This window comes from Danio rerio, chromosome 13, assembly GCF_052040795.2.
Source record: "Danio rerio strain M-AB ecotype USA chromosome 13, GRCz13ab, whole genome shotgun sequence".
NCBI classification, from domain to species: Eukaryota; Metazoa; Chordata; class Actinopteri; order Cypriniformes; family Danionidae; genus Danio; species Danio rerio.
The window spans coordinates 38,850,266-38,877,176 of NC_141033.1; the positions used below are offsets into that span (position 1 = coordinate 38,850,266).

Below are 26,911 nucleotides of genomic sequence, written 5' to 3' on the forward strand. Positions count from 1 at the left end.
AAGTGTGTCATGTTATTTAATGGCCTGTCTGAAAATAAACCTGTCATGATGCCAAACCCTCTCATGGAAAAAAAGAAACAGCTGTGTTTAAAGCTGTGACAATAAGCAGGATCAACTAAACACTGGATTTTCACAAGCACAAGAATTATACAGCATAGATTCTTGATGAATAATCACAACATTGCTTAAGGAATGATTAAATAATTGCATGTCAGACTGATGACCGGGTTTTATATTTTACACATGTTCTCCAGATCTAGAAACTGCACTTTTAGAACTATAACATCAGGATGATTGCAGCATTTTCAAGAAATTAAATATAAAATCATTTTTTATTTCTATTTTAGCTCACTGCTTGAGAACTATTGGTCTAAATCAGAGGTTCTCTAACTTTTTTCACCAAGCATCACCTCTGAAAAAAATTGTTTCTCCATGTACCACCATAATGACCAGTATCAAAATGCGACGCAGTGGCGCAGTAGGTAGTGCTGTCGCCTCACACAAGCAGGTTGCTGGTTCGAGCCTCGGCTAGGTCAGTTGGCGTGTCTGTGTGGAGTTTGCATGTTCTCCCTGCCTTTGTGTGTGTTTCCTCCGGGTGCTCCGGTTTCCCCCACAGGCCAAAGACATGCGATACAGTTGAATTGGGTAGACTAAATTGTTAGTAGTGTATGAGTGTGTGTGTGGATGTTTCCCAGAGATGGGTTGCTGCGGGAAGGACATCTGCTGTGTAAAAACGTGCTGGATAATTTGGGTAATTTGGGCTGGATAATAAAGAAACTGAGCCAAAAAGAAAATGAATGCATGAATGAATGAATGATAAAATGCAGTAGCGTAGCAGGCCTAAAGAAGCAGCTACAACTCTGCGCAGCTCAAAAACAAGGCAGATTAACTCCTATTATAAAGAATATTTATTATTGTCAGCCACTTTAAACATTATAAACAGTTTGAACATTAACAGTGCTTATAGGTGAAACATCCAAACAAATTAAACATCAACATTTAATTTAAAGTGTGTTCTTAAAAGTTTTTAAAAAAGGTACTGCTATTAAAAAATAAAAAGATAACTGCTGTACTTAAATGTAAAGTATTTAACATATAGTAGCCAATTCATCCAAACCTAGAAATGTTGTTGGACCTCATAAATATAGCCTATAATGTCATCATATCCATAAATAAAATATTTTTTGTTAATTTTTGAAATATATGTTGTACTTTATATACATATGACACATATCTTTGAAATCTAAACATACCAAAACATAACTAAACATATTTGCATATTTAAATTAGAAATTAGATCTGTTTACTGCGCTTAATTTTCAGTATGTGTCAGAAAATCGAGTGATTAAACGCATAAAGCGATTGAGATCACATCTTAAGTGAACCTTTAGCTGCACACAGAGACTTTAAGTGTGTTCTAACTCTAAGCTTCAAGCTTGGCAAAGTTGCTTAAATCTATGTTCTGTGTCCTGCGCCCGAATTAATTATTCTAAATCTGAAGTAACAAACTAAACCTAAAGCCACTCTGCTTTACAAAACAAATAAACTTTAGATATTGAAAACATACATTGTTTTACACGACTACGAACACACATTTAAACCTTTTGTAATATTATTTTACCTCAGCTCTGTGCCAAGCAGGTAGATTTTTAGCAGCAGATGAGGCAATGCACTAAAGTAAACATTCTAATCACACCGGTGTGATCGTATGCTCCTGGTAACAGCCAATGCTGATCACATTGGTTATCATACGCATCAAAGGATTACAAGTGTGTTATTTTCATTAATTATTTAGCAATTCCTCCGTGCACCACTAAAAGGAAGCAAACGTACCACTAGTGTTATGCGTACCACAGTTTGAGAACCTCTGGTCTAAATAAAGGCCTTAATTTACATTTCATTTCAGAACTATTTCCGTAACAGACGGCTTTTAATTAGTCAATGCATTATGCATCCAAAATTAACAACAAAGATAATTTTGCAACATTCATTAATCCAGAACTCTGACCCACACATATTACCACTAATATGAGTACCATCTATAGGAATCGTGTTGTTTGTCTCCTCATTACTTTTCCTTTCTCTCTGCGTGTAATGACTTTAATAGTTCTGTAATCAGTGCAGTAATTTTCTGTTGCTGAGGATGAATGAGACGCCGAACAAACAAGCTTTGATTAAGTGTGTGTATGTATGTGTGTGTGTGTGCTGAGATGAAAATATCGACCCATAATGAGGAGCTGGATGTGTAAATAAGCCTGTAATTTATGCTCTGCGAGCAGAGTTGGGGGTGTCTTGATGCACGTTATTAACCTATAATTTGCGTAGCGTCGTCAACTCAAACCATCTCAACATATCTGCTTGGTGATTATACGCGTAGATATGTCAAATTCACAAAGAAATTCTTTTCATCTGTTCGACATCTTCTCTCTCTCTCTCTCTCTCTCACTATTCTTCGATTCAACAGTTCAGATTGTAAGGCACATCAGCACCCGCAACAGCTGATGCTGCCCTGGCAACAGATACCAGACGGTGAGGTAATGGGTTCGTGGGATGTAGGTGTCGATATTCAGACGAAATCTCCCTTGTCGCTGGCTCATTCGCAGCTATTTCCTCAATGCACACATGTGAATGCAGAGATATCTCTCTCACACACACACATTTTCTAAGTGAGGTGATGTTTTTGTGAAGCGTTGGAAATTCTGTGTGATAAAACGCTTCGCTTCTGCTTATCTTCTCTTTAAATATACTCGTGTGTGGCATGCGGACAGTTTGGGCTCCACATGATGTTAATCGCACACAGATGCAGTGCAATAGATAGTCTGCTAGATTCCTGCTCTCGCGTCTCTGCTCAATTATATCACTCCATTTCCAGCGTAGGCTAATGAAAAATACATGGATTGAGATGACATTTTTGTAAAAATTATTTTACATTGAGGGCAGCATGGTGGCTTAGTGATTAGCACTGTTGCCTCATAGCAAGAAGGTCGCTGGTTCAAGTCCCAGCTGAGCCAGGAGACCTTTCTGTGTTTTTTTTTTCTTGTTCTTTCTGTGTTTGTGTGTTCTCCTTCAGGTGCTCTGGGTGAATTGGACAAAAGTATAATTGGAAAAAGTGAATGAGTGTATGTGTGAATAAGAGAGTGTATGAGTGTTTTCTCTACACTACCTGCCAAAAGTCTTGTCGTTGATCCCAGTTGTTAGAGCAACAAGTAATAACTTAATAACTTAAGTTATTAGAAGGTAGCTGCAGAAGGTAGATTTTCCCGAGAAATCATCTGTTGAACTGCATCCCAATCATCCCAATCACAAATACTGCAGAAGACCTATTGGAACCCACGTGAACCCAAGATTCTCACAGAAATCAGTCAAGTTTGGTGAAGGAAAAGTCATGGTTTGGGGCTACACTCAGTATGGGGGTATGCAAGAGATCTGCAGAGTGGATGGCAACATCAACAGCCTGAGGTATCAAGACATTTGTGCTGCCCGTTACATTATAAACCACAGGAGAGGGCAAATTCAGCAGGATAGCGCTCCTTCTCATACTTCAGCCTCCACAGCAAATTTCCTGAAAGCAAAGAAGGTCAAGGTGCTCCAGGATTGGTAAGCCCAGTCACCAGACATGAACATTATTAAGCATTTCTGTGGTAAAATGAAGGAGGAGGCATTGAAGATAAATCCAAAGAATCTTGATGAACTCTGGGAGTCCTGCAAGAACGCTTTCTTTGCAATTTAGCAAGAGGAGAACTGGTCATGCTCAGCTGAACCTGATTTTTCTCAAGTGTTTTTTTCCTTTACTTTCATCAATTGGTGAAGTTTGTTTCTTGTTTAGTGTGGGACATCATTGGATGTACTCTTCAGTGTTGTGACATTTACATTATAACACTGAACTAAACTTCAACTGTGAAAAGTGAAACTTGCTTTGGCACAATCTACATTGTAAAAAGCGTTATTGAAATAAAGATGAATTTTACAGTGCTGGATTACCACTGGAAGGGTATCCAGCACAAAAAACATATGCTTGCGTAATTGGTGGTTCATTCTGCTATGGCCACCCCTGATAAATCAGTCGAAGAACAGTGAGTGAGACATTTTACATTGCTTTTTGGAGAATTTGTGGTATTTTCAAAGACAAACGCGCAATTAGTGGCAAATAAAAAAAGTTCAAAATGTTGAGCTCACTAAGTTTGTGATTTGCTGCCATGATCACTTAAGTTGTTTAATCTCACCGCGTCTTACACACATAGCCTGAATGAAGCCAATCCCATACGTGATTAAATTCTGTTCCTCGTCAGGGAAAATAATTTACAGAGAAGACCTGACTCTCCTCTCGTCTACTGTCCAGAGCAGAAATGAAAAAAACATGCTGACGTACTGAAGCATCAGCGGTTTCACTGTGCTCGAGTCGACCACTGTGCTCCATGTTAACCCACAGCAAGAATTTTGACAGATTAATACTATCAGGTTTAAAACGTAATTTAAGTCATTGTTGATTTTGTTTCTTTCAAACTAAAAATAACTCTATTAATATACAATAACACACATCACATTATTTTCTTTAAATTTGATTGAAGCAGAGGATTATGTCTTACTTTATTACAGACTGTCTGAAAAACAATGTTCACGAGTAAATCTTAAAAATAAAGCTGTTCTGTGGATTCGTGGGACAATCGTGACCTTTAATCTGATACAAAAAATCTTGATTCTCTTTTTGTCCATGCAGCTTTTTGGTTTATAAGAGGGTATACTATATAAGTGGGAATGTTCCCTCAACTGTCCTCACACATTTTGCAGTGAGAGTGCAGGATCAGCAGTTCTGAAGTCATGTTTTAATGTAGGAAATTGAAAAAAATAAAATAAATAAATAAATAAGTGATGTGTCATCTGTTACTGGTTAAGTTTCAAAATCTTGCTTGATACAAAGTTTTTTTCTGTCTGTATAAAAATGAATTAATTAATGCATTTATTTATTTATAATTAACTATTTATTGATTGATTATTACTCGGCCTTTTAAGGCATAAGAATGAAGTGAACTAAAATACATATTTATATATTTTTGCAAATTAAATTATAATCAGTGACTTGTTTGTGTGTGTTTTTCCTCTCAACAATGCTGTTTTGACCCAGGGCGACTTACATTCACGTGTGACCTGCTTTTCAGAAAAATATGGAACATTCCAACAATTAACAACGCAGTTTTCCATGGAAACAGGACTAGAATGTTCCAACACAAAAGTAATTGCTTATTACTGGTTGTCAAAGCTAATTATTGTTATGAATGCGCATATATCTGACTTTGAGGAAGATTTTTTCTTTTTGAAATTCTAAATGAATTCTAACCCAAGTCCGTGTTGGCACAGAAATAAAGAAATATCTTTTGAATAATTAATAAACTGCTTGTTTACAAGCGCACAAGTGAGGAGACAAGCCAACATGTTGTTTTTCTGGGCTTAGGTAAGTTAATAAGTAGGTTGTTTAATGTTGTCCAGGCGAGAGGAGAGCTCAAACTGAGAAGACCAGCTGTTCTTCATCTCTCATTCTTTCTGAAGGGTATAATACTGGGACAAGGACACATGCATACATGCAAACACACCCACCCACCCACACCCACACACACACACACACACACACACACACACACACACACACACACACACACACAAACACACACACAGTACCGCAGTGCTGCAGTGTGGATGCTCGTAGCATTGAACACGTCTGTTTGATTTATGGAGAGATATTGAAAGGCTACTTGATAAGTGTGTGTTTAGACTCATTTCTTACACCCATTGAGATCCTGTACTGGCGTATAAGGTCAGTGTTTACATAAACTCCGAAAAAGTCAGTAAAAACACAATACTGCAAGCTAATTCTTAACATAGTTTTCTGAACAATACTCTCAAGGCGTATATAAATGGCAAGGAAAAAAAACAGCATGCTGCCATTTTTGAAGCATTACAAAGGCATGATGGCAGCATTTCTCTGGTGAGTGGGAGATGAGTCAGTCTGAGAGCCGAACCCTGAGGGTCTTCAATGGATTCATGTGCTTTGAGTCAAAGTCCCTTCAAGGCACATCAGGCCACTCGGTGGCCATCTTGGCCATGCCACTGGAAGAATATCTAGGCGATAGGCTCAAGAAAAAAATCTCAAGCTAGCAGTTCAATAATCATTCATTCATTTTCTTTTCGGCGTAGTCCCTTTATTAATCTGGGGTCGCCACAGTGGAATGAACCGCCGACTCATTGAGCATATGCTTTACGCAGCGGATGGCTTTCCAGTTACAACCTATCACTAGGAAACATCCTTATACACTCATTCACACACATACACTACGGACAATTAAGCTTACCCAATTCACCTATAGCGCATGTATTTGGACTTGTTGGGGAAACCGGAGCACCCGGAGGAAACCCACCTGAACACGGAGAGAACATGCAAACTCCACAGTTTAATAATTAAAGACATAAATTGTATTACCATAGTTGCTGTTTCAGCTATAAAACAGGTGAAAGAGGTTTTTTCTTGTTGGTTCACATTAGAGGTGTAATGAATCACAACCCATGGTTGGGAACGCACGTGACCCACTGATTAATTAACTTGTATATTAATCCAGCATTTGCAATGATCGCAGAAAGATAACCATTTGCGTCATTCAAATTGCATGTATGAAAGCATTTTAGTTTCCCTGTAAAATTTATTGATGATGGAAGAAGTTGGGGTAGCACCTAAATGCTTTCTTAGGTTATTAAGGGGTTTTCTGTCATAAATTGTTTAGCCTGTATTAACGCATTCAGTGTAAGCTCCACAATTTAGCATAAAAAAACGGGATCTCAATTTAAATCCACACAACAAATTATAAATGATATTGATTTGCATACGTCTATTAATCTTTCGACTCACTGCATTTAAATCAGCATTTGATCAAGAAAGACATTTAGTTTTTACCATTTTTAATTAGTTAAAAACAATGAAATATTACAGAAGTTCTAGAATACCAGTTTATAGTTTAGATAAAGCGTTGATATTTAAGGTAAAGATTAAAATCACGGTTTAATCACCGTCAAGTAACTTTAACTTGATGCTGTTGAAAGTTGTAGCACTTACATTATTTAACCAATAGGTGGCGATAAACAACCATCAAAAATATGGCACTGAATAGTTCTTCAAAAATGATCCATCTAGTAATGAAACATGAAGTTTTTTAAGTGAGTTACTGAATCATTTATTAATAATGAGTCTAAAAATAAATAGGTGTTGAATAAAATAATAAGGTTAGATACATTTTTTATATACATTTAGCATTATCAGGAACAGTAGCGAAGATCAAAGTACTGAATATTTCACCTTTTTTGTTTAGCTGGTTATTTCTTGATTGTTTATTAAAATTACAGGTTCTAAGTACTTGTTTGTCAAGTACCTCGCAGCAATGTTTTTATATTAAATTGAAAGTAAATTACATTTGTCTCCTCCCCTTTCTTGCTGATCTGAAAAATGGTCCAGTCTGTGACTCAAAAACCATAATGTGATCCGAACCATGAGATTTGAGATCAGTTATACCAATAGTCCTGATAGAGCAAAAGATCATGAGCCTTTCCTATTAGGCGGCTTTAGTTTTTATGTTTTGCATTGTGGCTCCAACACATTTTTGCGTTTTCATCTGCTCATATTAAAGGGGTATATTGCAATAATCCTCCTAAAGTCACTAGAGAGGCAGTGAGGGTCCTTTGAATTTGTAACACGCTGGTGGCTGAGACAGACACGGTGAGCCCAAGATGTTATTAGCAAAACCCTATATATATATATATATATATATATATATATATATATATATATATATATATATATATATATATATATATATATAAATATACTTGAAACATGACAAACAAACAGCAAACTGTGGATTGAATACCTGTTGCGTTAAAGGCTGATTATTGCGTTGTAGTGATATAGGGTTGTTGCGTGCAGAGCTGGAGTGGGACTACTTTTCAGCCCTGGAGTTTCAGGCCTCAGACCGACCCACCTCAGTTCACGACTGACTATATTAAAAATAACGTCATTTCCAAATCAGTTTCTAATGGCACTATCACCTCTTTTTCAAGAAAACAGCTGCTTTAAAACTTCAAATGTTCAACAACCCTAACAGTATTAAATGTCCTAACAATGAAAATTAAAGAAAAAAAAAATTACTCAAATGAGATTCGAACCTGGGTCGGCGTCATTGTAATCCAACGTGCTGACCACTGGACCACAACAGAAAATAGATAAAAAGAGTGGAGCTGCGGCAAAATAATGAATAAAAAGACAGAGTCTGTGCTCAAAAAATATAAATAAATGAAAAAAGTGCGACTGCTAAGAGCAACAGAGTCTGGAGCTAGGGACACCGGCCCTCGCGGCCAAAAAACGGACCGGCCCACCGGGAATTTTCCCGGTCCTCCCGATTAGTCAATCCAGGCCTGGTTGCGTGTGCCGTGACGCTGTTGCGTGTGCCGTGGCGGTCAACAAAAAGTACGGCTACCCCACTCTCATTCTCTCCTCCTAACACCTGTGTGATTGTGCACGCGCTTTATTTGCTCTTGCAGGTGCCAGGTATGCCCACTTCACCAAAACATAAAACGTCGCTGTGAAACCCAAACTTATCAGTATACAAATAAACATTATAATTAAATGAAAAGTAATATGGCTCCTATAGGGTAGTTCACCCAAAAATGAAAATAACCTCATCATTTGCTCTCCTTTGTGTGGTTTTAAACCTTTATGAGTTTCTTTCTTCTGCTGAACATAAAAGAAGATATTATGAAGAATGCTGGTTTCTGGCACCCATCGACTTCCATGGTTGAAAAAATGCCATCAAAAAACTACCAGCATTCTTCACAATATCTTCTTTTGATATAGACTCAAATAGGTTACTAACAAGTGAAGGCAGGGTGAGTAAATTATGACAGAGATCATTTTTTGGGTGACCTATCAGTCAGTGTCACGTGATCCTTTAATAATCTATGCTGAATAAGGCTCAAGAAACATGTCTAGCAATCAATGTTGGAAAAGCTGTTTCTTTTAAAGCAATCAAACGCCACAATATTTTGAAAGGTAGTCTCAGATAACAACAAGATGAAAGAAGACACATAAACTCACAATGATTTTCATATGCTCTCAAGACCTGATAAAGAGTCACTGGATGAATGGAAGTGAATCAGGAAATGAATGACTAGATTAAAAGAATAGCAGAAGAGGAAGATATGTGTGTGTAAGTGTGTGTGTGCTTACCTTTCTGAAGACTCATGTCCACCATGCGTGGTTCTGCAAGCTCCAGGTAGAAGTTTTTGTTTTTTTCATACTCCTCATCATCAATAATCTTCACCTGTATGGTTTTACTGAGAGAGCAAGAGAGAAACACAACGTCAGGCTCTGTGATCAAGTGAGGGGTCAGCAAAATTTTCAAAAAAATACACAAGACACAACAAACCACCAACCAAAACCAAATACCATAAAGTCTTTTAAATGATAATAAAATCATCTTTTGAGCAAAGTTATTTAGTTGATTTTGTATGATTTTTTTTGGGAATGGAATGTATCAGTTGGTGCCATAATATATAATCCCTTTCCAAATTGAGGGCCTCTCCAGTAAATTATCGAATAAGGAGCTAGGAGGCGATACCGGAAACTGAGGAAGCATTTTACACACAAAATCGTGAATTTGGAGATAACAGAAAAAGCTGATATTTGGAATATGACACTTTTCACATATCTGCTAAAATGAAGAGAAAATTCCCTCATGGTACAAGTAATTTATTACCTTAACATCTTTAGTATGCCAGGATGCAAATGATTTATCAATTATTGATGGACTAAAAACTGGATTGGAATGAAGGGGAGATTTTGCAGATATGGTTTGCTAACCAAAATGACGTCTAATTTGCTTCCATACAAAAAATTATTATTACATATTTAAAAAAAAGTATCAAATCTGCATTTGAGACAGATTTTCAAAGGATCATGTGATAGTAAAAACTATGCCATGAAAAGAATAAATGTCATTTTAAATGACATTTCATTACAAAAAAAGGTATTTAGTGACAAATTTCATACGACTACTGATTAACCTAAGTATAAGAGAACCCTTTTAATAACATAAATATCTTACCAAACCTAACATGCATGCATTCACAAAAACACTTTGAATGCAGTGATTTGGTTGATCCGTAAACACCTATTAGCTCAAATTAAATGAAGAATTTAAAAGTCTTTTGCATTTAGCAAGCTAATACCCTTAAGGCAAGCTTTCACCTTAGCTTAGCTAATTTCTCTGCCATATTAACTAGCTTCATAGCTGTAGCCCAACACTGTTGTACAGCCTACATGACTGTTTATTTAAGGAACCAGTCTCTTAACACCTCTTATTTGTAACATCCATTTCTCCCTCTCGCTCTGTCACTCTTTCGCTGCTAAATTCTCAGCATGTGTGAGTGTATTTATAACTCAGCATGTGATTGATGTTGACCTGGTTTCTCAGTGACTGTGAGTAACACCTGTTTCAGCTGTGTTTCAATGAGCGTTTCTGTGTGTTTGTGCGCGTGTTTGACCTGTGAACATCTACCTCCCTTCATCGGGATCAGTTACTCTCAGTACAGCTGTCTGCAGACCCGCACCTCTTCATCTCACTCTAATATGTCTTTCGCTCTTACATACTCATGTTCTCATTCCCCTCTGCTCTGCTCTGTTTCTCCTCCATTAGCGGACACATTATACTCGAACGTCCTCTCACACAGCGAAGAAAGAGAAGACAACACACAGACACACACACACACACACACACACACACACACACACACACACACACACACACACACACACACACACACACACACACACACACACACACACACACACACACACACACACACACACACACACACACGAGCGCACACTGACTGCATGTTTGGTCTGTGATCTGATGTAGGTCAGTTCTGCTATGCAGGACATTTTCATGTCTCCATCATTCATGTCTTAAAGGGACAGTAAAATTAGCTGTACACGGACTATTACTCCATGTTCCGAGTCACATTTTATTTTAAATCATTATAGTATTTGGATTTAGTGCACATGTACAGTAACTTAAAGTGTTATTAACAATGTTGAAAAAGATATGATAATTCATATATTTGTTGTGTACATTTTATACAGAATTATCTAATGACTAGAAGATTCAACCTGAGAAATATACTAAAAAAAAAACTGAATTATGTTCTGGGAGAAAATAGCATGACAACAGTTCTGTTTGCTTCTTGAATCTGATTGGCGGACAGTCGTGCAATATTCTGCAAATAACAGCACTGGTACAGCTTCTTCACACTTCACTCTTGTGTATTACTCTGCCCATATACTGCCGCAAGCAGAGGACACTACAGTTTGACAAATATTGCTGCTTTTAGACAACATCATGTACTTTTGAGGCTTTTTTAGTCGAGAATGTAGTTCTTTGGATTGCAACTATGCTGTTTATTTATAAGGATAATGCTTATTTTTAAACATTTATCATTTCGGAGCATCAGATTCAGTGCATCGGCTGCCATCGGCCTGTCTGAGCAGACCAAAGAAAGTGACAGTTGACGTTCGCCACAAGATGGCAACAGAGACAGCATAGTAAGTCCTTAGTGGAGAAAAACGCCATTTTCTCAGCATAAGTTTCAAAATACAGCTAAACAAATAAAAAAATCAGGAAAGTAAGATTTTAAGTTGATTTCTCTCTTTTGTATTTTGTAGTGCTGTGTTCATACCACAGACACTGGTAGGGCCGGTGTCCAAGAGAGTTTGGCTGTTTCTCAATTCCAAGAACGCAGAGAACGGACTTGCGTTCTTGTGGAGACCGGTCTTGCCAGGTGTCCTCGGAAGAACAAACTCAGGAGACCGCAAGGGCAGAGAATGCGTCCTTTGAGAATTGAGATGCTGCGTTCTTCCTGATGGTCACGTGACCTTCACATGTTTTAAATGGTAAATTATTTAAACATTACAGCCTTCATACAACGATTTATTGTTTTTCCCCTTTTCAAAATATATACTATGCATAAAAACATTATAAATATATGTTGCACAATATAAATAAAACAGTTTTTAATACGAATTTCAGCAAACAAACACCCTTAATGTGCTTATTCCTTTATTAAGATGTCCATGGTAATGTTTATATTCACCGTTTCATTTAGGGAAACTTCTGAGGTAAATAAGTTAAATCTCTGAACTTTAATAATAAATCAAAATAAAATGCAGCGCTTCCCACCTCCAGCCGCAATGACTTCTGGGACTTCCAGAGCGAGTTCGGTGCTCAAGTCTGCATCGTTGCGTCCTCGATATCAAGAACACATCCGGGAAGTTTCACGCGTCCTCCGTACTTGCGGTCTTGAGTATTGGAACTGAACTTAGGCAGCTGATGATGACGTTGCACGAGAACAGGAGGACGCAAGACCGCTGAAGAACGCATATTGAGAAACAGCCTTTGTCTCCAACCCTAATCAGACACACCTGAACCGGTAATCAAGCTCTTACTACTGTAGTTATACTAGAAACCTCTTGGCAGGTGTGTTAAAGCAAGTTGAAGCAAAACTCAGCAGGACACCAGCCTTCCAGGACCGAGTTTGGACACCCCTAGTATACGACAACAGTTCATGAGCTGAGTAGTACAAATACACTGTATTTGAAAAACAGTAGCCAAGAACTAACTGGGTGACCAACCACTTCCAGCAGGATTGTCAGCTCCTCATCCGATTGACACATTAATATCCCATAAGTCCAAATGATAGAATTTCTAAACAAAAGTAAGGTGATACAATTGATGCAGGAAGGTCAAGTCAATATAATAACATTCTATACATATTACTCATATTCATTTAGTTTTTCTAACAGTCAATTCACAGTCAAATGCAGTATCTACTTAGTATGCAATTTTGGATGCACCTCATCTCTGCTTCCTGCTACTCATTTGGTTACTGATTTGTTCTTTGCTTTCCCACAACTTTCCCTTGTTTTTACCTTCATTATTCAAGTGCCTATTTTGTCCTCAGTTTTGTGATAACTGTGAATTAAGGTATCTTTTTTTAGGTATTTTTCTGGCTACACTAATGGCTTAAAATGTAACTAAGTAACACATTTAACTACAACTTTTAAAAAATAACATTAGATTGTAACATTTAACTTTTTCCTAACACTGATATTGGTTGGGTAATAGGCTATGTGAAGCGTGATGATTTGGTTATGCTGATTTCACTATATGTATTATTGAATAGTCTAACCATGGGTTAGCTTGCATGTGTGGGAATAGTTTGACGTCTTTACCTAAAACGTTAAATATTTATATTATTTGAAATAAAATGAAAACAAATAAAGAGAAAAAAATATCATTTAAACCACTCGTTTGGTGTCTGTCTGCGTTTATGTAAACTCTATCGTTGCATAACCTTCATTGATAATCAGTAATAGCGAAACTGCATATTATTATTACTATAAAAAGTATATTACTGCCTTAAGTCAGTAACTTAGGCAGTTATGCAAAGTGATAATAAATAAGTGAATATATAGCCAGGGGCTAGGCAGTAGCGCAGTAGGTAGTGCTGTCGCCTCACAGCAAGAAGGTCGCTGGGTCGCTGGTTCGAACCTCGGCTCAGTTGGCGTTTCTGTGTGGAGTTTGCATGTTCTCCCTGCCTTAGCTTGGGTTTCCCCTGGGTGCTCCGGTTTCCCCCACAGTCCAAAGACATGCGGTACAGTTGAATTGGGTAGGCTAAATTGTTTGAGTGTATGAGTGTGTTTGAATGTGTGTGTGGATGTTTCCCAGAGATGGGTTGCGGCTGGAAGGACATCTGCTGCGTAAAAACTGCCTGGATATGTGGTGACCCGGATTAATAAAGGGACTAAGAAAAGAAGAAAATAAATAAGTGAATATATAGCCTAAACGAAAGGAACAAGAGGGACCAAAATCAGTCACCAGGTCAAGTGCCCCCCTATGGAACTAATATGCCCCCTCAGTTATACCATCCGGACGCTGGGCCTGCCTTGTACTGAACTCTTATTATTCAGCTATGCCTAGGTATATCCAGATTTTTTTTTTTTTATCTATGGCACCTTTAAAATATAAAGTTAGGAATTGTGTTGCTCAGCTATCTTAGACCCATTTGCCTGAGCCACTTCCATGTCAAAAGTCAAGCCGTGTGTGTCTGTTTCAGTATGGATGCCAGCAGTAAAAAAAAAAATAATAAGGTAAACAAAATTTATTCCTGTATAGTAAAAAAAATAGTCCTTACAGTGCCTTGTCCAGCGTCTTTGAGCTCCAGTGACTCGCAGACTTCCTGAGCTCACCACAAACAAATCTAACCACTGCACATGTCCTCAAAATCAGACAAGACAACATTTCTCCGTTCCCCACTCTGGGAATTAAAGGCAATCTTAAGCCCAAAACACACTTTCATGCACCGCTGTGTTCCTGAAATGTGATCTAGGATGACCAGACATCCCATTTACCTGAGACAATCCCAGTTTCACAAGGTGTGTCCCCGTGTCATGACAATTCACTAAAAGGCATGAAGATCTTCGAGTCTCAGCAACAAAAAAACTGCCTTTCTGCAGTCTCTGGCATCATTTGTGGTTTTCAATAGAATCTGCAGAACTGCAGAAGTGTTTCAGTGCCATTGTAAGCTGATCTGCAGATACTTTCATTCTATCAGCAAATCTGCTTGGAATGTATCTGGTTGCCATAACAACTCCAGTCGCTTACTGCTGCTACTTAAGTACAGGCTCTAGAATGCTAGAAAATGTGGAATTCAATTAAAAAGCTTCATGTTCTGACAGTACTTTAAAAACGAATATATGCATTTAAGACAAAGTGAATGTTCAGTGTGGTTTTAAGTGCACCACATGACAAAAGTCTAGTCTTTGATCCCAATTGTAAGAGCAACAAACATTAACTTGACTTCTAGTTGATCAAGTGGCAGAAGGTAGATTTTTTTTTTTTTTTTTTTGATGAATTATCTGTTGAACAGCATCTCAATCATCACAAACACTGCAGAAGACCTATTGGAAACCGCATGGACCCAAGATTTTCACAGAAATCAGTCAAGTTTGGTGAAGGAAAAATCATGGTTTGGGGTTACAATCAGAGTTACAATCAGTTTGAGAGGTCTGCAGAGTGAATGGCAACATCAACAGCCTGAGGTATCAAGACATGTGTGCTGCCCATTACATTACAAACCACAAGAGAGGGTGAATTCTTCAGCAGGATAGTGCGACTTCTCGTACTTCAGCCTCCACATCAAATTTCCTAAAAGCAAAGAAAGTCAAGGTGCTCCAGGATTGGCCAGCCCAGTAACCAGACATGAACCTTATTGATCATGTCTGAAGTAGGAGGCACTAAAGATGAATTCAAAGAATCTTGATGAACTCTGGGAGTCCTGCAAGACATCTTTGACATTCCAGTTATTTTGAGTCATTGTGGAGATGTATAGATGCAGTCGTCCAAGCTCATGGGAGTCATACACAATTTTAATTATTTTTCCACTGCACCATGACTTTATATTCTATAGTAAAAGTATACCATCTGGGCTTTTTATGCTGTGTTACTGTATATCTGTTGAGGCTACAATATAAAATATATATTATTTAATTTCCTCCACCCAGAGCAAAAGTGTGACTGCAGTCTATGTGTGACAGTCTTACTAGCCAATTGAGTGACCACACTTTTATTCTTCCCAACCAAACTTGCACAACCGAACAATGCGGAACGCCCACAATAAAACAAACAAACAGGAAAGTACAAATGAGTGGGATGATGGCGTCTGCCACTTCAAAAGAATTAATAGACAAATTAATATCAAAGAAAAACAGCATGTAGGTAATATGGGAATATCTTGGTTTTAAAGTCACAGACACCGAACAAAAACAGGTAATTTGTAAGAGCTATGATAGAGTTGTTGCCACGGCACGAAAAAATACATCAACCAGCACCTAAAAAAGCACCACAGGCGGCTATATGAGGAGTGTCTTGCTAAAAAGTCAACTAAAGTATTGCCAGTGACACTCAATCTAGTAGCAAGCAACAGCAAAGTGCAGTTTCAGAGCACCAGGAAGATAACTAAAGGCACCAGGAGATAACTAATGCCATTACTCAGGACCTCGCTAAAGACACGGTGCCTTTTAATGTGTTGACCAAAGAGGAATTTAATACCTTGTCATCATGCTAGATAGGAGATATGCAATTTCATCTCACACAAATTTGTGCCATTTTGCTGTACTACAGCTGTACGTTGAATATCGTGATATTTAGAGTAGCATCTGATTAATTATTTTGTTTTTAGACAATATAAGCTACAGAAAGCCATGTTAGTTTGCTGAGGGTTCTGTATTTTTATAATTATTATTTTTGTTTGTATAATCTACCTCCCTAATTTGAGATAAGGTCATTTTATTTGTACTTAGATGAGAAAAATTAGTGTTTAATTTCTTAATATTTACAAACAAATTTAAATAAATGAGCTAAATAATTATTGAGCTAAAGCTTGACTACAAAATTAAATCGCAAATCAAATCGAAATCGCAAAATCTGTCCAAAAAATTTTTTAAAAATCCTAATTAGATATTTTCCCTAAATTGCACAGCACTGCTATGAAGTATAGGCGCATTGCAATAATAAGGGTAAAAACGTATCCGTTTATGTATTGTTCACTTAAACTATGATTGCCCATGGGAATTTGAGGAAACTGACAAAACTTTTATTTTAAGTAAAGTGCATCAAAAGTTCTACCTGCTTTCAGAAATCATCCCTATCAATCTCAATCAAATTGTAAAAAAACATCCTCACTGCCCACATGCAGTGTTCACACTGTTCAACAGGTTCTTCCCACTCAGAAACACACCTGCCCAGAAACCTGTTGAACAGAGAAAATGTAACTCTATTTTAAGCCAGTACTGTCAACTGCAGTCATGCTGCTTTCTTTAACCAAGCGTAACATTTTGATAGAATGACAATAAATACAGACATCTCTGAATTAGGGGTGTGCAATTCTGCAAAACACTACATATTTCTATATTTTGGGGATTTAAAAAAAATTACTCTTTTAAATTAACATGCATATTCAGCAACAAGTAGTCAGCTGAGACACTTTGCCTGTTAGTACTAACTAGGGATGTCATAATACTCAATATAATATTGAACCATTCTGTACGACCTCCAAGGTTCAATACGTATATGGAAGTTGCATATTTACAGTGTTGCATTAGCACTAATGAATGAACAAACTCATGTTACATGGCTTACAAGCAATTGAGTACAAACTTACATGGATTTTGATTATAATGCTTTAGTAAAATGCAGAAAAATATGGAAAAATAATGTATACAGTATTGTACCTGCAATGTCAGGAATTGTGAACAATACAAAAAGATTGAAGTCTCGTGTGCTGAATCTGATATTCAAGCTGCACTCCTACTGTAACTGTGTGACATTACATGAACAATATCACACATATAGCAGTGCTATGTGGCAGTATATCGGCACTGGTGGGAGGCGTGTGTTGCCTTATTGTCCCACCAGTGACGATATACAGCCACATCACACTGTTACGAGTGTGATATTGCATTTATACAACAGTTCGACTGCGTAATCGTGTATATAAAAAAGAAAATCAAACATAGAGAGTTTCAAAACTCTTTTGTAAAAGGAACTACTTTCTTCCACCATTCATCAACATTTGCAGCTTGCATCAGAACAGCAGAAACCATTACTAATTCACCAACATCACTTTAGAGCTATTTGAATGATTCTCTAGCGTAATGTCTAAAGTGATGGCAAAACGGGTGATTTTGCAATGCCATCAGTCTACAGAGAAATCTTCTAGCATTTCCTTATAAATAAACTGCATAGCTGCCATCTAAACATCTACATTCTATACTAAAAAGACTCAAAAGTACAGCATGTTGCCCAACAGCAGCAATATTTGTCAAACTGTAGAGTGTCTTTTACTTTTTGCTGTATCTGGGCGGAGTAATGCACAAGAGTGAAGGATTAAGATGCTGGACGAGTGCTGTTACAAGCAGAATAATGCACGGATGTCAGGCACTCAGATTCAAGAACCAGACAGAACTGTTGTAAAAACAATCATATACATTTTATATAGTATATACAGTATATGAGGAGTTCAGATGCAAAAGCCTCCAAGTGCCATTTGAAGTATCCTTCTAAACTGAGTCTTTTTCTGAGACTCTTGTGAGTACAGTAGGTTCAGTAATTTCACTTTTATGGCGATAAGAAGTTTCTCTTGATTGCCTTTGAACTGAAATAACTGAACATAAACATAAATGCTCATTTTACAAGTGCATTTTAGATGGCACTTTTGCATCTGAACCCTTCATACATAGCAGCAGTAATAATAAAATTTGATATGGTTCCTCAAGGGTCAGTGCTTGGACCCTTTATGTTCTCCCATCACCATATCTATGGGACCAATCTTTCAGGCACATGGTTTATCATGCCATTGCTATGCTAAATCTGATGACACACCGCTTTATTTTTTATTTCATTGATCCAATGGTAGCTGCACGGATTTCAGACTGCCTGAAGGACCTCAGCGTGGATGACAGATAATCATCTGCAGCTCAACCTGGCAAAAACAGAACTCCTTTTCTTACCAAATAGTCCAGCTGTACAACACAATCTCCCTCAGTAGAAATAGCCCATCAATCGAAAATCTCAAGTTGATCTTTGATGGCCAGCTGACCATCAAACACCACAATGCAAAAGTAGTCTGATAATGTTTTTAAAGATGTGTTGTGCTGCACAACATTAAAAATAAAATTAGTGTTTATTATAAGTCACAATTCATGATATTAACAAATCATTAACACTACCTGCTCAATAAACTACTAATTAGCTGCTTATTACTAGTTAACAGGGTAGTAGTCTGGCTTAAGTATTGGGTAGGGTTAGGGATGTATGATAAGATCAGACTTTATTGCTACTAATACACAGTTAATAACTTAATAATAGGCAGGTAATAACCCAGCAGTTAATAGCATGAATTGTGACTTGAACTAAAGTGTTACCGAAAAAAATCCGACTCTTCCTAATGGATCTTGCTGCACAACTGCTTGACTAGGCTTTTTAGGATGGACTATTGCAATGCTCTTTTGCTGGACTTCCATGTGCAACCACACGACTACAACAAATCATTCAAAATGACATTAATGATGACTGTCTTTAATAAATAATTTTGTTTTTTGTAAAGTGAGTCCTCAATAATGTTAGCTTGCACATTGCTAAACAAAACATAAATACATCTTTAATGTTGATAATAAACATCTCACCACTCTGAATTCAAATATTTCTATATTTTTATATATATTTTTTAACACTTGGAACAAACTGTGTTGTCAATATCTGGTATATTTTCACCAGTTGACAACCATCAGCACAATCCCACAATTCCATATAGTAGTTTTGAGAGCGAAAAGACTTTAACCTCCTAGGGCTTAGTGGCCACATACGTGAACAGCACATTTTAGCTCTTAAGTGGCTATACAATACTATGAATGTTTTCTATTTTGTTACAGACATACAGTGTCATCCTCCAACTGTTTTGCATGAAATGTCCCGAACACTATTTTAACTGTCCAAAATGGGCAAAAAAAAGTTGCTTTTACTCTCTGACAGTCAAAACATGTAAAAAAATGTACCTGTACATACAATGTACATGTTATGTATGCATAAAAAAAGTGTTTTTTGTAAATTCGGACCACGAATCCACATATATGGACATCCCTTTTCTCTTAAAGTACATCATATCAAAAGATGATACTTTTTTATTCTAATTTTATAATAATTAGGATACAATTAGTTCCAATAGCAAAGAGAAATAAAAAAAATTAAAAAACATGTAAAAAACACACTGGGCATTAAGAGGTTAAGTGTAAAGTCCTTGAGAGTAAAAAACGTTTCTGTGCCTGATCATCTTCCCATGAAGGAAATGCATACTGTTTATGTTCAGGCATACTCTATATAAAGTGTTCAAGACTTCTTCACTCAATCACCACTTATACATTTAAGTTGAAATCAAGAATTTCACACACAAATGCAACAACTTGAATGACACATGTATACTTTCAAGGGCACCTTTGATGAAAAATCATCTTTTGGAAGCAGTTTGGATAGAACTGTGTGTAGGTATAGTGTGTCCACAGTCATATTGGTGTGATATAAACACAATTAGTCTTTTTTTTATTTCCTGATGTTAAAATAGGATTCAAATCCCTCCCATTCTGAGGCCCATCACAGCGTGACGTAGAAGTGCAGTTTCCCCACCCCTCGGTTTGATTGAAAGCCGCAAATTAACATGTCTCTTTGGTAACGCATTTATCGTATCAACAAGACAGGACGAGCGCAAAGCAACCAGGATTAAAAGATCTATTAAGCTCTCTGTGATTATCAATCATGTGGTCAAGGATAAGTTTAATAAGTCTAAAACATTTTTAACACAGTGCATGTTTGTAATTTTGTAAAGCATTAAAGCCACAGGCAAAAAAAAACAGCTACATTGTGTTCAGAGCAGAAAATCCAATATTCTTAAAGGTATAATAAAAAATCTGATGGGAGTTTGGAGCTGAAACTTTACAGACACATTCTGAAGATACAAAAGACTGATCTTAAATCTTGAAAAAGAGGTCAAAAAGGTGCCTTTTAAGTTGAAAATTACTGTTTAGAAGAGAAAATAAACAATAAATATTAAATCACACAATACAGTGTCAAAAATGCTGGGTTCCACACAATTCCTTTATCTTGTCCCCGCAAAAATTATGTTAACTTAATAATTTTCACAAATTTATGCGGATTAAATATAAAACAATTAAGTAAAAAACCCTTAAGAATTGCATTGTTTCATCTCATTTTAAAAAAAGTAGTTCAAGCAAGCAGCAAAAGTTACAGATAAGGAGAGTATGGACAATATTTACAGAATTAATGAGCTTTTTGTTTGTGATATTACAAATCATTAATTAAATGCATTACAGTTTTTATAATAAATAAATAAAAATGATTTCCTGTCTCACAATGCTTTGCACAATGGCCTAAATAAGCATGACTTAGAGACGAATGATAAAATCGTGTTCGCGTTAATGAGAATTTGTGCCCTAAACAGCTGTGCCCATGTCCCCACGATAAGGCGGAACATTCTGTATTCAAATTCCTTAATTAATTTATTCGAACAAATCAGATATTTCAGCACACACAGAGATCCACTCTCCTGCAGAGTTTAGTGGCGTCTCTAATCAAACACACCTGAACCGGCTAATCAAAAGTTCTGCTCAAAATGATGTGTTCATATACAGTTCAGTGTAAACATCTCAGATCTGCTGCGGAACAAGAACAATGTGGGAACACATGGAGAACGTAAAAACAAAGAGAAAGAACAGTCGGACTGGAGGAAGTGATAGAAAAAGGGTTTTAAGAATACAGCCAGTTCAATCAAATGATGAGTCAAAAAGCATGTTTAAATGCCATTTATTGTTGCTTCTGGTTGATTTGTCACACTGAAAAATGAAAGGTCAAGCTGTGCGCCTGGCAATCTGGCATACAGTACTACATGCAAGTTGCTGGAAGCTTGGTGTGTTTGCATGGAATATTCAGATTAGCCATAATAAATTGTAAGTATGTAAATGAAACCTAAAAAAAAATATGTCAGTTCTTTCACATTATTATACAGTCTGGACTAAAAACGATGAGAACACAGTGTTATATTTAATAGTATTTAGCTAAGTTTATTTTTAAAATAATATTTATCCTTTTGTTTTAATGTGTATAAACCTTAAGCTGTATGTAAGTATTTGATTCTTCTAAAGCATAAAAATACCATAATATGTTTGCAGATATTTTAGAAACGTGCCAAGTTAAAAAAAAAAAAAAAAAAAACAATGCTGAAGTCATTTATTCTGCTTTGAAAATGTGTGTTATGTGCTGGAACGTCAGTCTTTGTTTTTGTTCTTTTGATATCCAATGCCACTTAAGCCAATTATACTTCAGCACCCCGGGTTGGCTTGATGGAAAACCGCATATTTCATTCATTCGTTCAAAAAGGCTCTAAAAGCATGCACTCATGACCAGTTGATGAGTTCCACATGAGGTTATTAATAAGCAAATAATATAAATATTGCGAAATTAAACATTAGGTGAGCAAGTTACATTGTTTTGATCCAGGAATGCAATACCTAGTTCAACCATTGGGTGTGAAACTTACATACGGCACTTTTAAATTTAAATTAATTATATAATATTTAAATATTTTAATTAAATATTTTAATTATTAATAAATATTATTATTTATTATTATTTTTTAATAAAAAAATATTTTTATCTATAATTTTCTTCACTATTTAGCTTTATTATTATTATTATTATTTCCTTTTTACTTTTGGTAAAATTTTAAGTCATCCTAAAATTTGTAAGTTTAATTGAATTATTATGGAATATCACAGATTTGAGTATAAATCAATAATCTGTGTACATGCTTATTGATTTTACATTTTTGTATGTTTTAATCAAAAATAACCCACAATCTTATAACAGAAATCTTCTCGACTGGTGTTTTTGGCAACAGGGCAGGCAGGGCCACCTGTCAGTCACATGAGATCAACCAATAGCAAACCACAACCATCCATACAATTCCTGAGTTCCTCCTTAGATTTTTTTCTTCTTCAAGAATTGGTTTACTTAGGTATGTGTCAAAATGAGGAGCAAAAGTATCATAACTTCCATTGCAGCCTGGCTTTGAATCATATTCTTTTAGTTTCCAATGCTGCATTTTTTTTTTGTCTTTAATGTATGGATAATTTCAGCTTTATTTCAAATCAATGAAATATTTTAATAGTTAACTATAATAGTTAACTTAATAGTTTCAGTTAACTCAACACTGTAAAAAAAAAAAAAAAGTTGGCTCAACTTAAAATTTTAAATAGGGATGCACCGATGTGGATTTTTTGGCTGATATCAATAACTGATAAGATTTGAAGGCCAATACCTGATATATTATAGCAGATAAATACACATTTTTTAAAAATGTTCTAATGTTGTACAGTTGAATTCAGAATTATTATCCCCCCTTTGAAAATGTTTTTCTTTTTTTTTATATTTCCCAATTGATGTTTAACATGCAGAGCAAGTACATTTTCACAGTATGTCTAATTATATTTTTTTTTCAGGAGAAAGTCTTTTTTGTTTTATTTCAGCTAGAATAAAAGCAGTTTTTAATATTTTAAAAAACATTTTAAGATCAAAATTATTACCCCCTTTAAACTATTTTTTTTTCGATAGTCTACAATACAAAAATACAATACAAACAATACAATAAAATACAAACTTGTCATAACTTTCCTGATTTTTCTAACCTGCCTAGTTGACCTAATCAACCTAGTTAAGCCTTTAATTGTCACTTTAAGCAGTATAGAAGTAACTAGAAAATTATATGGTAAAATATTATTTTCTGTCATCATGGAACAAATAAAATAAGTCAGTTATTAGAAATGAGTAATTTTGAACTGATCTTATGAACTAAATAGCCTCTTCCTCAATGTGAAAAAAGCAATAATTTCAAAATTGCAAGGTGATTATAGATATATTCACTATTCCACATAAATCAGCATGCTGAAAATAAAATAATTTCATTTTCTTCGCATAGCAAATTAACATGCGACTTGACTGTTGCATTAAAATCATAGGTTAAATAACAAAATGGGACTTAATTAACAAGTAAAATAAAATTATTTTTAAACAAAATGAAAATGAAAGAGCTGAGAACTGAAACCAGCTGAAATGTTTTTGAATAAAACATGTTACAGTGATGCCAAAAATTGCTAATTTGTGTACACATGTAGTATTTTTTCTGAGGCAATTTAAACAACAATACACAATGACACTCTATCAAACATATCTACAATGATAAGGAATATGGTTACTTACTAAGTTATTAATGCACAGCAATACCGCACAAAGAATGATGGACTTCAGGAATAAACAATGTGAGGAAAGCTCCATTAAAATGCACTAGACAAGTCTGAACAAGTTCGACCCACGCATGGACGAGGCAGACAGTTCTAGACAATTATGTAATCTATCGGCTTAAATATATCGGCTTAAATTTGATATCGGATTGATAACGATAACATAAAAAATAACATTTATCGTCTGATAATGATATAACCATCTATACATCATGCATTCTTAATTTTGCGACAACAAACGTCAGGACATTTTTGAGTTGACTCAACTTTCAACCCAATAACTGCACTCGGTTTAAGTTGAGTAAACTCAAAAATGTCCTGAAGTTTGTTGCCTTAAAGTTTAAACTCGAGTCAACTTTTTTTTTTTTTTTTACAGTTAATACACTAGGAAGGATACACTAGGAAATACACTAGGATACACTAGGAAATGGTTTACCATCAGCCCCTCAGCTAAATGACAACATGAATAAATTGAAAATTAATATGAACTTACATGCACTAACATAAGCTTGCATTTTCTCCCATGCTCTGTGTGGTGTAATGTTGTGCGTCTGGGAGCTCTTCTGTGCACATTGGCTGTTTATGCACCATCTCTTTCCCGTCTATATTCAGTAATTCAGACCTGCAGGCACAGAGCTACTCTCGAGCATCATTACCACACCACAAATATGCAACTAAGAAAACCTCTGTGTTTCATCTGCGCACAAACACACACACAAAACACAGAAATCAAGAGAGAGGTGGAAGGAGAGGGAGAGGAAGAGAGTCTATGTTCTCCCCAGTGTCACCCTGATTATATAAGAGACACGTGCTAAAAATAAACCCTGTAGTGAAAAGGGTGTGTGTGTGTGTGTTTGTGTGAGTGCATGCATGTCTGCACTGATGGGTGAATACACACTTAACCAGAGCTACACGTTCACAGACTAATTTGACTCAACGCAAACACACACACACACACTAGTGCACATGCCTGCGAGCTCATGCTCTCTGTGGTTGCCAAGGAGACACAGCTTCCTTCAGCTGAAAAGGAGCAAAACTCTGGCTCACACACACACACCCAAACACTTATGCACATGCACTCTCACACACACACACACTTGCATATAGAAAGCAATGAGTTTTTTGGTTGAATTACATAATATATCATAATTACATACCGTGTAACCAATGTGTCAGGCTCTGCTAGCGAGCACATGGCACTAAGCAAGAGTTCATTCGGAGCCTGGAAGTAAGTTGCAGGTTAATCAGAGGGTAACAGCGCAGCTCTCCGCTGTTGAATAAAGAAGTGGCCCCATCTGAGTCTCAGCGCCACGCTAGCAGCTAGCTAAGCATGTTATTAGCATCACTAGCGCTGACCACCCTGGGGTAACGAGGATCCGGTCTATTGTTATTAGCCGCCAGTGTAGTGTTACCTGAGGTGAGCTTCGAGAAACAGAGCTAACAAGAGTAAGTTATCTTGAATAGACATTTTCACATTCAGACTAATTGAGTGTGTGTGTGTGTGTATGTGTTTTTGTGACATGTCAGGACACAATCTGTATAATGACATAGGTATGACACAGGTATTACAAAAAGGAGGTGAAATATGAGGACATTGCTGATGTCCTCATTTCTTAAAAAGCTTATAAATCACACAAAATGAGTTCATTTCAGAGAGTAAAGCTGTGCACAGTCTCCTGTGATGGTTGAGTTTAGGGGTAGGGTGGGGTTAGGGCAATACAATATACAGTTTGGACAGTGTAAAATGGATAAAAAAAATACCTATGTATATTTGTCAGGATCAAAAATTATTCCAAGAGCCCAAGAGGAAGATTCATTATAAAAGATTTAATGTTTATGCAGCAAGGGAACAAACTGAAGGAACACAAGAGGTTCCATTCTGGTTGTTCAAAGGGCAGTCCTTTGAGGCCAGTTTATTTCCAGGCATACACACAGACGATGATGCATTGTCTTTAATCATTGGTCTAAACAGTGTGTTTGGTAGAATCCTATTGATCATATAATCAAATCATTCTCAGCACAATATTCCTGCAACTGGCACATTACAACTATTAAACTGATTAAAACTACAGTTGAGCATGTGATTATATCAAGAAGCACACACATTTAACATTAACGTGGTTGGGTTCCTTTAAAAGTACATGTATTAAAAGAATATAAATAGAATATATGCAAATGAATAAAACTAATTTATCTTACAGTAATGTACCCGCTTTTCACAAAAACAAACACGTGTGTGTGTTTGAATACTTAAATAGGAAGCTGTTATTAAATATGACATTTATTTTATGTATGGGTCAAATATGAGGCATCCAATTTTGAGGTTCATTATATGTCCAGATCCAATCACGTGGTTTCAGACTTGATCAGAATCGGACGTTACCTCCCGATCAGGACTCGAATATATATGTATATTATATATATATATATATATATATATATATATATATATATATATATATATATATATATTCTCTTTCCCAGAGATGGGTTGCGGCTGAAAAGGCATCCGCTGTGTAAAAATGTGCTGGATAAGTTGGCGGTTCATTCCGCTGTGGCGACCCAGGATTAATAAAGGGACTAAGCCGAAAAGAAAATGAATGAATGAATGAATGAATATATATTGTCATGATTTTTAACACATCTATAGTTATGCGGTGGCATAGAGTTAGACCTGTTTTTTTACTTTACACAGAAACAGCAACGCGTGCAGCATGACATCATTTTGTTGCAAAGATGCTATTGGTTAAATGCCGGCAAAGTATAGAAGCAGCTTGAAGCAAAACGTGCGAGTATGTCTGCGGCAAACTGTGAGATATGTAAACTTGGGATTGCCTGCCGGGTATTTTAAGTTGAGGTGCTGTTTGTTTTTATATTAGATTTTTCTTTATATTT

General features: G+C 36.3%; 1 protein-coding gene across 7 annotated transcripts in view; it reads right to left on the reverse strand.

Moving 5' to 3' along the window:
• slc8a3 (solute carrier family 8 member 3) overlaps positions 1 to 26,911 on the reverse strand; it is a 95,122-nt gene that overhangs the window by 18,168 nt on the left and 50,043 nt on the right. For all 7 annotated transcript variants that reach the window (XR_015505195.1, XR_015505194.1, XM_087278066.1 and 4 more), the window contains 1 exon segment: positions 9,263 to 9,369. Coding sequence is in view for 5 of the 7 variants with exons in the window: in XM_087278066.1 (XP_087134192.1) it covers positions 9,263 to 9,369 (107 nt within the window). In the remaining 2 variants the exon portion in view is untranslated.